Raw genomic sequence first — 12,500 nt, forward strand, 5'->3', positions numbered from 1 at the left:
CTGACTCTCTGAGTCTGGACCTGGTCAGGATCTGTCTCTGTCTCTGTCTCTCTGAGTCTGGACCTGGTCAGGATCTGTCTCTGACTCTCTGAGTCTGGACCTGGTCAGGATCTGTCTCTGTCTCTGTCTCTCTGAGTCTGGACCTGGTCAGGATCTGTCTCTGTCTCTCTGAGTCTGGACCTGGTCAGGATCTGTCTCTGTTTCTCTGAGTCTGGACCTGGTCAGGATCTGTCTCTGTCTCTCTGAGTCTGGACCTGGTCAGGATCTGTCTCTGTCTCTCTGAGTCTGGACCTGGTCAGGATCTGTCTCTGACTCTCTGAGTCTGGACCTGGTCAGGATCTGTCTCTGACTCTCTGAGTCTGGACCTGGTCAGGATCTGTCTCTGTCTCTCTGAGTCTGAACCTGGTCATCATCAGATAACATTCTAACTTTGGCTTTTAGTTTCTTTATTCCAATGTTCCAGATAGGTTTCTTTGTATAGTTTAATAACCGGTGGACTCGTGGTGTTGGTGCAGCAGGGTTGGTGTGAGCCTGGTCAGCACAGAGACTCTGCTGTGGGTTCAGCTCTTGGGTTTGAAAGTGGAGGCTCTCCTTGGGTCTGGATCTACTGGTTCCAGACTGTTAGTGCCTGTTTGTGGATGTTGTGGATGATCTACCTAGTTCTGCCCTACATGCATTTGTAGGTGTTTTCCTTTGAATATGGAGGATCTGTATCTCTCTCTCTCTCTCTCTCTCTCTCTCTCTGTCTCTCTCTCAATTCAATTCAATTCATAGGGGCTTTATCGGCATGGGAAACATATGTTTACATTGCCAAAGCAAGTGTGAAATAAAAACAAAAAATGTACGTACAATTAAAGATCTACTAGAATAAAGAAATGTGTAAACAGAGCTGTGTGACATTGCATCAGATATATAAATAAGAGTAGGTAAAATGAGTCTCTCTGTCTGCCCCCCCCCCCCCCCACACACACACACACACACACACACACACAGAGGAGCAGCTGGACCTGGAGGACGGACAGTGGGAGGAGATCCATGTGATCGCCGGAGCGCTGAAGCTGTTCCTGCGGGAGCTTCCTGAGCCGCTCTTCCCCTTCAGCAGCTTCAGCAAGTTCATCGCTGCCATCCGTCAGTACTGAACACCCAGCACACTGTCTATGGATGTATTACTTATCAATAAGTTACTGGAAAGTTATTGTATGTATACATTACGAAACCAAACCCCTTAATTTTATCCCTGAAACGTCCTTAATTTCTCATTACATAAAGATTAGTTATCCACAGGGTTGATTCACAGAGACACTAGAAATTAAGGGATTTTTCATGTCTTTTGTGCAGGTTTACAGGTTATTAATGAGTTATTAATGGAAAGTTCCTGTCTCCCTGAATTTTACATTAAATTAGAAAGTAAGCAGTCAAACATTAAGGGGAGTTTAAGGAGGTTTTGATGGGGTCTCCTTCATTAATAACTCCGCCCCGCCACTGGGTCCATCATTACAAAGACACTAAATGCGTCAGGCTGAATTACAGGGAAATGTGTATAAAATGATGCACAAATGCACTGATGTGATGGTGCAGCCATAACAACATGGCGTCTTGTATTTTAATATTTAATTCAATATAAGCAGCTAGAGCTTCAAGAAAGAGTTGGAACAGCAGATCCAGAATATGGATGTCATTGTTGTACAGTTAGGATTTTTTTTTCTAACTTTGAAGCTACTTAAGGGGTAATTTAAGGGTAAAGTCAGGGTACAAGGGGTTAACTCATTTTAAGAGGATTTTGCATGAATTATGGGGTGAATTAATGTAAATGTAAGGGTGTTTTAAGGGATTACTGGTTTGTAGAGATACATATTTTAATTACATTCTATATTTAAATGAAGGTTAGGTTAAGCCTGCAGCCTAAAATCCCAAACTTGAAATGAAAAACATTGATTTCAGAGCCACTAAATACAATCTAAACATCTGAGGAACAAGATAAGAAATGTTGAGTCTTTGCTAGTGTGGCGGTTCAGCCCAAACGAATTCTTAATAGATGTTTCTGTTATTTTAATTTCATGCTGTTACATACATTTCTACACATAAAGTGAAATCTTATCTTAATTTGGTTTCACTTTGATGGAACAGATTGCTTTGCATAGAACTCAGGCAAAAAATCCTGAATAAATGTATTTTGACATAACTTCATAGCACAACAAAATGTACAAAAAGTGAAGGGGGTGAAAACGTTTACAAGGCGCTGCATTTAAAATAACTGGAACAGAAGAATGTAGAAGTGTAAATATACTTGTTGTGTCCCAGACGACAGGCAGTGTACTCAACATATACAGTATATATAGTATGCATGTATAAATATATTTCTGTGTGTGTGTGTGTGTGTGTGTGTGTGTGTGTGTGTGTGTGTGTGTGTCCATGCAGAAGTCCCAGACTACAGCCAGAGAGTTTCCTATATGAAGGATCTGGTTCGCTCTCTGCCTTTGCCAAACCACGACACCATGGAGCTGCTGTTCAGACACCTCCGCAAGTCAGTGCACACACACACACACACACACACACACACTCGCACGCGCACGCGCACACACACACACACACACACGCACACGCACTTCCACCTAATCAGAATCACGTCAATCACTTTCAAAATCCAATACACATCCAGTAATTAGTAACATATTAACACTCTCTCTCTCTCTCTCCTCTGTCCTCTTTTTCTCTCTCTCTCTCCTTCTCTCTGTCTCTTTCTCTCTCTCTTCTCTCTCTCCCTCTCTCTCTCCTCTCTCTTTCTCTCTCTCCTCTCTGTCCTCTCTCTCTCCTCTCTCTCTCCTCTCTCTGTCTCTTTCTCTCTCTCCTCTCTCTCTCCCTCTCTCTCTCTCCTCTCTCCCTCCTCTCTCCCCTCTCTCTCTCTCTCTCTCCTCTCTCTCTCTCCCTCTCTCTCTCTCCTCTCTCTCTTTCTCTCTCTCCTCTCTGTCCTCTCTCTCTCTCTCTGTCTCTCCCTCTCTCTCCCTCTCTCTCTCCCCTCCCTCTTTCTCTCTCTCTCTCCTCTCTCTCATCTCTGTCTTCTCTCTCTCTGTCTTCTCTCCCTCTCTCTCTCTCTCTCTCTCTCTCTCTCTCTCCAGGGTGATCGAGCACGGTGAGTCTAACCGGATGTCCGTTCAGAGCGTTGCCATAGTGTTCGGCCCCACGTTGCTCCGCCCCCAGACCGAGTCAGCCAATCTGACGGTCCACATGGTGTTCCAGAACCAGATAGTGGAGCTCATCCTCAACGAGTTCCTCACCGTCTTTTCCCAGAGATAGAACCTCCCGGAACCCTCTGGAACCTCTGAGGGCCTTCTGGAACCTTCCAGAACCCTCTGAAAACCTTTCCAGGAGGTTTCCGGGAGGTTCCGGGGCCTGGGACGTCTCAGGTAGAACCCGCGTGGAACCCTCTGGAACTCTGCACCGGTTCTGAGACCTGACAAGCTGAAGTCTTCACCAGCGGCCACCTTCGACCCTGAGACACGACAAGCCCAGATGAGGCGGCGGTCCAAAAAAAAAACAAACTAGAACCTCCTAGAAACTCCCAGAATCCTCTAGAACCTTCTAGAACCTAAACGTCTCCTCCGCCTCGAAGGATTCTGTTTTCTTTCTTTCTTCTTCTTCTTTCTTTTTTTTAATTAAGAGACATGAGAAGTCCAGATAAAGTGGCGGTCCAACAGTCTCTCAGGAGGAAAAATTGCAAAACCGATCTTTCAGCGTCTTTCTGCCGGCCCGAGACCTGAAAAGCCCCAGAAGAAGAATCTCACGCTGAACGGGTTTCACACCATTTTCACTCAAAGTCCTCAATCTTTTGGTCTGTCCATCCTGGTCCATCGTGGATTTCTAAGTGATTCTGTCTTAGAGGATTTCCATCAGATCTAATCACCGTCACCATGCACTCCCACACGAAGTCTCCGCCTGAGACATGAAAAGCCTGAATATTTGTACTGCCTCGGATCAATTTCATGACGCTTGGACCCTTGAAACCTGTTGAAAGCCCACTGCTTCATTTAAAAACATGGGGGTCCATGAGAAAATAAGCTATAATAAATACTTTTTTTTTTTTTTCATTCCTTAAAAGTGGATCAACAGTGTTTCTCCTCCATCAGGAAAACTGTCCATGTTCTTCACATTCAGCTCACCGAGGGTCGACGTAGACGAAGGAAGGAAGGGAGGGAGGAGGAAGGAAGGAAGGAAGGGAGGGAGGAAGCGAGGGAGGAAGGAAGGAAGGAAGGAAGGGAGGGAGGGAGGGAGGAAGGAAGGAAGGAAGGGTTTACTCAAATATCATGTTCATCCCTTCGTAGTCCAGATGTGATGTCCAGTCCGCTGCACTGCTGCGTTGGTGTTGGCAGTGCATTGAAATAATAAGAAATAAAATTAATATTGAATTGGAATCACAATGTAAACATCGATCCACATCAGCTGTGATGTTCAGTTAGAAGAGCCTGACACAAAGTGAGTTTCAAAGTGACCAACAAGCAGCAGAATACTGGAACCTGTTCTGCTGTCAGCTTTATTCCTCTCCTCTTTCAAAATAAAAGCGCTCAGTGGAGCAGCTAGAACGTCACAACACAACACGCCTTCAGTGGAGTTTGACAGTAAACAGGACCAATCAGATTTCATTTTGTTTCTACCTGTTCAGACAGTACGGCTGCACAGGTAATCCTGAATAATCGCACATCTCAGTTTTAGCTTCCATGATCAATAATTGTACAATTCGTTGATATGTACAATATGTAAAAAAGAAAAACTTCAATGCATTTTATTCAGAATGCCCACTGCACTGTCAAATCAAACGCTCCCATTAACGTTCCTAAGATTTATAATGAGCGCTGCGGCCAATCACAGCTGTCCTGTGTGCAGCAGCTGGCGAATCTGTCTGGACCTGAGACTCCAGTAGAACCAGTGGAACCAGTAGAACCAGTAGAACCAGTAGAGCTGTGCAGGAGAAACCAGTAGCTGAGCACTTCAACTTCAAGCAAACAATAGACAAAAAATTAGCTATCATTATTTAAAACCCACTGGTGACAGAGCGGCAAACCCACAAACACTAAATTGTTTTAGCTGCCAAAAATGGGTCATAAAATTAAATTATATTATATTATATTAGATTAGATTATATTATATTAGATTAGATTAGATGAAACTTTATTGATTACCTGTAGTCTGTAGTCCATGAGGGGATCAGATCTGACAGACGGAGGTTCAGCTTCAGATGTTTTGTTTCTGTGTAAATGAACCGAACCCTGCAGGTGAAGCATTAGACTAAAATGATTAAAATGAAACCGTTCGTGTTCCCAGCAGCCACAGGCAGACACTGGAGAGCAGCGTGTGTGTGTGTGTGTGTGTGTGTGTGTGTGTGTGGGGGGGGGGGGGGGGTTACTGAAGAAAACCAGCTGTCTGTTTTTACTTTACTCAGAACAGTCAGGTGCATTTATCTTGCGCAGAAAAATATTTTTCCTAGTCAGTATGTTGCAACACCAAGTAGAAAGTTCTTTTTTTAATTTTATTTTTTTTTTATTACTGTTTCGGGTCGTAATGAACAAGCCTTTACCTGTTTTAAACACTGGATTCCAAATTTGGCCTCAGTGACATGATATAACCTCTGTAGCTTTTGATATTTCATACAGTCCACAGTCTCCTGTCCCACACTGCAGACTGGTGCAGTTATTCCATCTTGACTTATCAAGCTTTTTTTAGGATTTTTTTTTTTACTGAAATCATCTCACTGCACTGGCAGATAATTTCACCGATTTCAACAAATTGGACGTTTTTTCAGGAGAATGTAACTTGTTTCTGGACATTTACTTGGTAAAAGTGAAATTGCTGTAATGAGACTGCTGCAAAGATTTTCATCCATTTTTATCTCACATTAATCTCAAAACCCCGTCGGTTCCACCGGCGGGACTATCATTACAAACACACGTTGCGCACCCAAGCTTTGTTCAGACCCACAGAACTTTATTTTAAATTCTAGTCCAGAACCCAAGGTTTCCAAAGATACCAAACATGTCAGGCTGAATTACAAGGAAACGTGTAGAAAATTAAATCTAGATTATTTCCATTTGCTGTAATGGTGCAGGCATAAAAACATGGCGTCTTGTGTTTGAATATTTCACTCAGTATCAGCAGCTAGAGCTTCAAGGAAGCGTTGGAACAGAAGATACAGAATATGGAAAAAATGTTTCTTCTAACTTTGAAGCTACTTAAGGGGAAATTTAAGGGGAAATTTAAGGGGAAAGTCGGAGTGCGAGGGATTAGCTCAAATTTACTTGGCAATTAGCATTGTGGCTAAGCTAACAGGAAGAAAAACAAACCGGGGGTTGTGGGAGAATCCTGTTTGAAAGATTTCGTTATCCCACGATTTAAAACGAGTATTCCTCCAGACCTCCGCTGGGTCGCACCCAGGTGTGGCTTCACCAGATCACCTCATCACTAATATACAGGAATAAACAGAATATTACAAATATCCCCATGGAAACAGAGCTGTAAACAGTAAACAGGATGGGGTCAGCTGAAGTAGAGCAAACCCAGGTGATTATAACTTCTATATGATGTTTACACAGTAGCTGGGTCACACTGCCACACACACACACTGCATCACACACACATCATCTGGACTTCACTCTGATGTTGGAGTGTATTGACGCAGCACTGCCTTCATTCTGATGCCTTACTGAATTCACAGGAAAGCGTTTACTGTCGTTCTTTTTTCGATGAATCAAACAGTGAATTCAGCACAAACAGCCACTGTGATGCAGTCCAACAGAGAATATAGAGATTATAACTGTACAATGCTGTATGTTTTTATATATTCAGGTTGATACCGAACAACAACAAAGAACAATGTCAAGATATATGATTATGGAAGAAAAGCAGATTTGACTCTGTACATAAGAGGGTATTTTACTGACTTTTAATAAAAATAATAAACAAGATTTCTATGTTCAGGTTTCTTCGTCTGTTTGAGCCAGTTCTTTATCATGCTGTTTGGAAGAGCATCATGGGATGTTATTACAGCAGAAATCCCCTAGAGGGCACTTTTTACAGGGATGATGGTTACCATGGCGATGTGTCCCGCTCCGCCTCGGCCTCACTGTAACTTCCATGAGTTTTTGAATGCGGTTTTGGATTGATAACGAAAATAAGTCCTGGGTTTAATGCGGGCTTATGATATTCATGTTTTGTTAAAGAGATAATCTTCACAAATCAACACTGGTTTACGAGTTTTAAAGCATATTTCTAATCAGTTAGTAAAAAGCTAACGCTAGGCTAACCTGTGGAAAAATGAACTAGCCGAGGTCGCATCCTCCGTAACGAATACTGCAGCTGTCAAGAATTACAAAAGTAAGAACACAATTTTTTATTTTACTAAGATGGTCTGTGTGTCATCAGATATTTTTAAAACGCTTTAAGTGTTTTCAGAACAAGTATTTTGTTGTTGAAAATGCACTTACAGCTGCGCTTGGCTGGCTAGCTTTTTAGCCTGCTTGTGGTAATTTACTATAGAGATTAGTGAAACACTGCAGTGTATTACATATTAAATATGCAGTGACTGCTGTAAGACTCCTGTAAGTTGATCCTGCAAGGTTTTGTTTTTCCTGGATAGTTTTGTAATGAACACCAAGGCTGAACAGGAAAACTCATCAACAGAAACCCAGTGGAAGTTCATTTGAAGAGTTAATTTCCATAACAATACATGTATATTGTGTTCATGTAACTGTCACCAGCCATTTAATTGTGCATTCATGCTATCGGATGTCAAATAAACAATATTCCTACTTGGAAATTTCACATGAACTCCCCAAGTTGGATCATGAAGTGACAGGGGAAGCCGTCAACTATTTCAGCGGTTTCGTTATTGATGAGGATGGGATGCTGGGGTGACGGGGTCCCTATTACTATTTCTTTTGTTTTCCTGACATTGAGATGAAGGTAATTACGCTCACACCACTGGGTGAAGTGTGCAACAGTGTTATGACAGTCCAGAACAGAATGGTTATCTGTGAGAAAAGCGAGAACGGCAGTGTCGTCAGAGTATTTGAGGTAAGTGGTGGTGGGTGAGGGCTGGTGCAGTCAGTGGTGTACAGCGTGTAGAGGAACGGGCTCAGCACACAACCCTGCGGGGCTCCGGTGTCGGTGGTGAGTGCGGGTGATGTTGTTGTGCCTACCCGAACTGCTTGCCGTCTGTCACTGAGGAAGTTGTGCAGGAGATGGATCAGATGGGGGGGGGGGGGGGAGTGTTGAGTTGGTGTAGCTTCCGGATCAATAGATGCCTTTGGATGGTATTAAAAGCAGAGCTGAAATCCACGAAGAGGATCCTGGCGAAGGCGCCTGGGGAATCCAGGTGCTGGAGGAGGAGGTGCAGCAGGCAGGCCACAGCATCCTCTGTGCCCCTCTTGGCCCTGTAGGCAAATTGGAGGGGGTCCAGTTGTTGGTTGACAATTGGCAAGATGGTATGTAGCAGCAGATTCTCCAGGCACTTCATTATTATGGATGTGAGGGCAACGGGGCGGTAATGGTTGAGTTCTGTGGGTCGGGATTTTTTGGGCACTGGAATTATCGTTGCGGTTTTCCAGAGGGTCGGTATCGTGGCAGACCGGTAGGATTCGCAGAAGAGGGAGTGAAGAATTGGTACCCTTGCCGGGATGCCGTCGGGCCCCGGGGCCTCGCCTGGCTTACACCGGCTAAGCTGGCGCCGTACGTCCTCCTCTGAGAAAGCGGCCGGCTCGTGGGGGTCCAGTGGAGGGAGGGCTCTCAGCTCTTTGACGCATTCGTCTGTGAAGTCCTGAGTGTCGAAACGGGTGAAGAATGAGTTCAGTTTAGTGGCGAGAAGTTCTGTGTCCGTTGATGTTGATGGACTGTGTTTGGGTTCACATCCAGTCAGGGTTTTCACCATCTGGAAAGCTTGTCTCTTTTTTTTTTTTTTTTAAATTATTTTTTACTCTACTTTTTTTTTTAAATCTACTAGAGGAGATTTGACAGAGGTTATGCACTTCATTTGGAGCATTTACAAACTAAAAACCCTCAGATCTTCTGGAGGGAAATAAAAATGGAGAACTTGAGCATAAGGTTGCCCTTGTGCTGAATAAATGGGAAAGTGATTTTGCTGATTTATTTTCAGGTAACAATATTCCAGATGTGTTTGATGAGAGTTTCTTAAGGTGGGCAGGTTCAATTATATTGATGAGGAGGAGAGACTTTGTACTGTATGTGAACTGGGTGTTGTTGAAGATGAATTTCATTTTTTGTTTCATTGTATGTTATATGAGGAACCAAGACTGCTTTTATTTGAGAAAATGCAAAACAAGAAGCCTGAGTTGTTCTGGTTAGGAGACGAGGTTAAGTTGGAATGGTTATTCAGAGAGGACAGACACACTCACACACATTTATTACTTTACATAATTCCCATAAAAGCACAGGCAGTCCCAGTCCAGTCTCGACCCACCTGGCTGATTTGAGATCAGCGGATGATTTGCTGACTGGAGCTGATGGAGACTCGTCTCTTCCCTCCTGGCTGTTCACAGTAAAAACAAGAGCAGATTTGGAACAACTCCTTCCACAACCATCAACCCTTAAGAAATCAATAAATAAATGGCGGCCATGTTGGAGGTCCTCAGCTCTGAACAGCTGACTGTGTTTCTGTCGTCTCAACAGAATTGAACAGATGGTTCATTTCTGTCTGTTTCTGACTGAACTGATCATTTCATCACTGATCATCTGATTGATTTAGTGTTTAGATAATGTCAGCTTGTTAGCTAGCCAACCATAGTATCTGGTAGTGATGGACAATAAGTTTCTCTCCTAATATGATTCATTATGTGATCTGAGGTTCAGGATCAATACAACCAGGATACCATGTGATCAATAAAAGTTCAGTGACAACAAAGTCTGACTGTGCAGAATTCTGTTTATTTCTGAGACTCAGATCTTTCTAGCGATGCCATTGGCCGCTAGAATGTAAACAACAATTTAAAAATGTCGTTACAAAGTGACAATAATATAATTTGGATGGAGAGCTTGTGAAACTGTGATGGTCAAGAGTCTCATTAGTGATTACTACAGCAGAATAACATGGAGCTGATATCACCATTCATGTTCCTGACAGCAGAATAACATGGAGCTGATATCACCATTCATGTTCCTGACAGCAGAATAACATGGAGCTGATATCACCATTCATGTTCCTGACAGCAGAATAACATGGAGCTGATATCACCATTCATGTTCCTGACAGCAGAATAACATGGAGCTGATATCACCATTCATGTTCCTGACAGCAGAATAACATGGAGCTGATATCACCATTCATGTTCCTGACAGCAGAATAACATGGAGCTGATATCACCATTCATGTTCCTGACAGCAGAATAACATGGAGCTGATATCACCATTCATGTTCCTGACACAACATACTGTCATGTTTTATATTGAGATATATTGAATTTCAGTTTATCGTCCCGTCACCAGTATCTGACCGTCACTGCCTTGTTGTTTCTGTACAGCATTACAACATGACTTGTTTTCCTCTGATGGAGCTGAACTGACTGAAGCTGCCAGCAGGGGGCGCTGCAACAGACTCAAAATACAGTATATATACAGTATATACTGTATATATCCTACTCAAGTACAAGTATTGTTAACCCTTGTGTTTTATCAACATGGTTCCACTTATGGGGTTTCTCCCTTTAAAACTCTTTATTAGCAGCCATGAAACATCAGACTCCACCTCCTGCTGTTACACCTTTTAACCAACTTCATTCTAATCATTATCACAACATCAACACTTCTTTTTATAATTTACAATCTCTGGCTCACATTTAACTGAAACTGTTCCACTCGTTTTTAAGGAAAATAACCACAGTTAATGTGCTATTGTGAATATAGTAAAGACTAGAGGAAACTGTTGATTTATTATCACAACCAGGGATGGATCAAAGTTAGGCATGGTATTAATTTTAAACTGTGCCACATGTTGTCTGACCACATAATGACATGATATTCCCCATCGATTTTCTATGGCCAGAAACAACACAGATGTCCTGAGTGTGAATAAAACTCCTTCTCTTCACTAACAGTTGTAACATGAGTTTTGTGTTGTGATGTGTGGAGGAAGACATGAAGCCCGACGGCAGTCAGATAAAACTAAACAGATTCATGACAGCAAACAGCTGTGAGGTCAAGTGTTTATTGTACTATTTGCAAAGCCACTAATGCACTTTACTCTGTATGATCTGTATGTTGAGGAGTGACACATAGATAAAAAATATCTATCTGTCTGTCTGTCCATCTATCTATCTATCTATCTATCTATCTATCTATCTATCTAAATGTTACTTCGGTAAGGTTACTGGTGTAAAATCTACTTATAAAAATAAAACGTGTCTCATTTAAAATGCATTCAGAGTAAACGTTACTGAATTCCAGAGTCTCATGTCTTTTCCATGTGACTAACGGGCAGAGAGGTCAGAGTCAAATTCTCTGATTCTCTGAATTAGAAAAAAAAGAAAAAAAAAAGAAACCTGTTCCAAAACAAAGTCAGATTCTTCTTCTCTTGCCTTGCAGCTCCACAGTTTCACCTTCTGACACCTGTCCTCTGTCGTGGATTTAGTCAGAACATACTGAGGTGAACGGAAAATTACTCATTTCAAAAAATACTCTATTGTATACTCTATATACTATTGTAAGCAACATTATGTATTGATGTTATTGTGTTGATGTGTGTTCACAATGTGTGTGTGTGTGTGTGTGTGTGTGTATTCAGTAGGTAGTATTTTAGTTGCAGTTATAGCCAGCTTCAAATACAAAACTTGTTAAAAAAGCAGCTGCAGTGCAAACAGTTGCCATTACTGTAATATGATGATTATCCCGACTGGCTGCTGTGCCGTGTGCGCGCATCGGCAGCGCGCCCAAGCAGCTGGTTGCCATGGAGACGTTTGTTGTTTGAAACCAGATGAAACACTTAAGTGAACTAAACCAAGAAGGAGAAGGAAACAACATCCAACAAGTAAGGGAGACTTTCAATCATCTTCCATCAGAAATACCAAGCTACCAGCTGAGCTACAGAACTGTATTCATCTGTATTAACGTTAGCTAGTTAGCTACCAAGCTACCAGCTGAGCTACAGAACTGTATTCATCTGTATTAACGTTAGCTAGTTAGCTACCAAGCTATTAGCTGAGCTACAGAACTGTATTCATCTGTATTAACGTTAGCTAGCTAGCTACCGAGCTACCAGCTGAGCTACAGAACTAAATTCGTTAAATTAGCCAGCTCGTTTTAGCAGCTGAGCTGCATTCAACAACAAGTTGCGTTAACGGTGGTTAGAAGGTGAGCAGCACGGTGAGTAGAAAGTCATTAATCCCACAGTAAACATGATGTAATCCCAGTTTAATGGACTGGTGTGTAGACAGCTACAGCGACGCGGACGGGACAGAAAGGGTTCTGCTGTACACCTGCAAACACTTTGTAACTTCCTGTGGAGC

General features: G+C 42.5%; 1 protein-coding gene across 3 annotated transcripts in view; it reads left to right on the plus strand.

Moving 5' to 3' along the window:
* Window positions 1-4,187, plus strand: part of arhgap27l (Rho GTPase activating protein 27, like) — a 33,185-nt gene extending 28,998 nt beyond the window's left edge. For all 3 annotated transcript variants that reach the window (XM_078284440.1, XM_078284442.1, XM_078284441.1), the window contains 3 exons: window positions 994-1,128; window positions 2,419-2,524; window positions 3,117-4,187. In XM_078284440.1, coding sequence (XP_078140566.1) covers window positions 994-1,128; window positions 2,419-2,524; window positions 3,117-3,294 — 419 coding nt within the window. In that variant the 3' untranslated portion in view covers window positions 3,295-4,187. The remainder of the gene's footprint in view (window positions 1-993; window positions 1,129-2,418; window positions 2,525-3,116) is intronic.
* Window positions 4,188-12,500: the final 8,313 nt, after the last annotated feature.

Source organism: Centroberyx gerrardi, chromosome 7 (assembly GCF_048128805.1).
Source record: "Centroberyx gerrardi isolate f3 chromosome 7, fCenGer3.hap1.cur.20231027, whole genome shotgun sequence".
Classification (NCBI taxonomy): Eukaryota; Metazoa; Chordata; class Actinopteri; order Beryciformes; family Berycidae; genus Centroberyx; species Centroberyx gerrardi.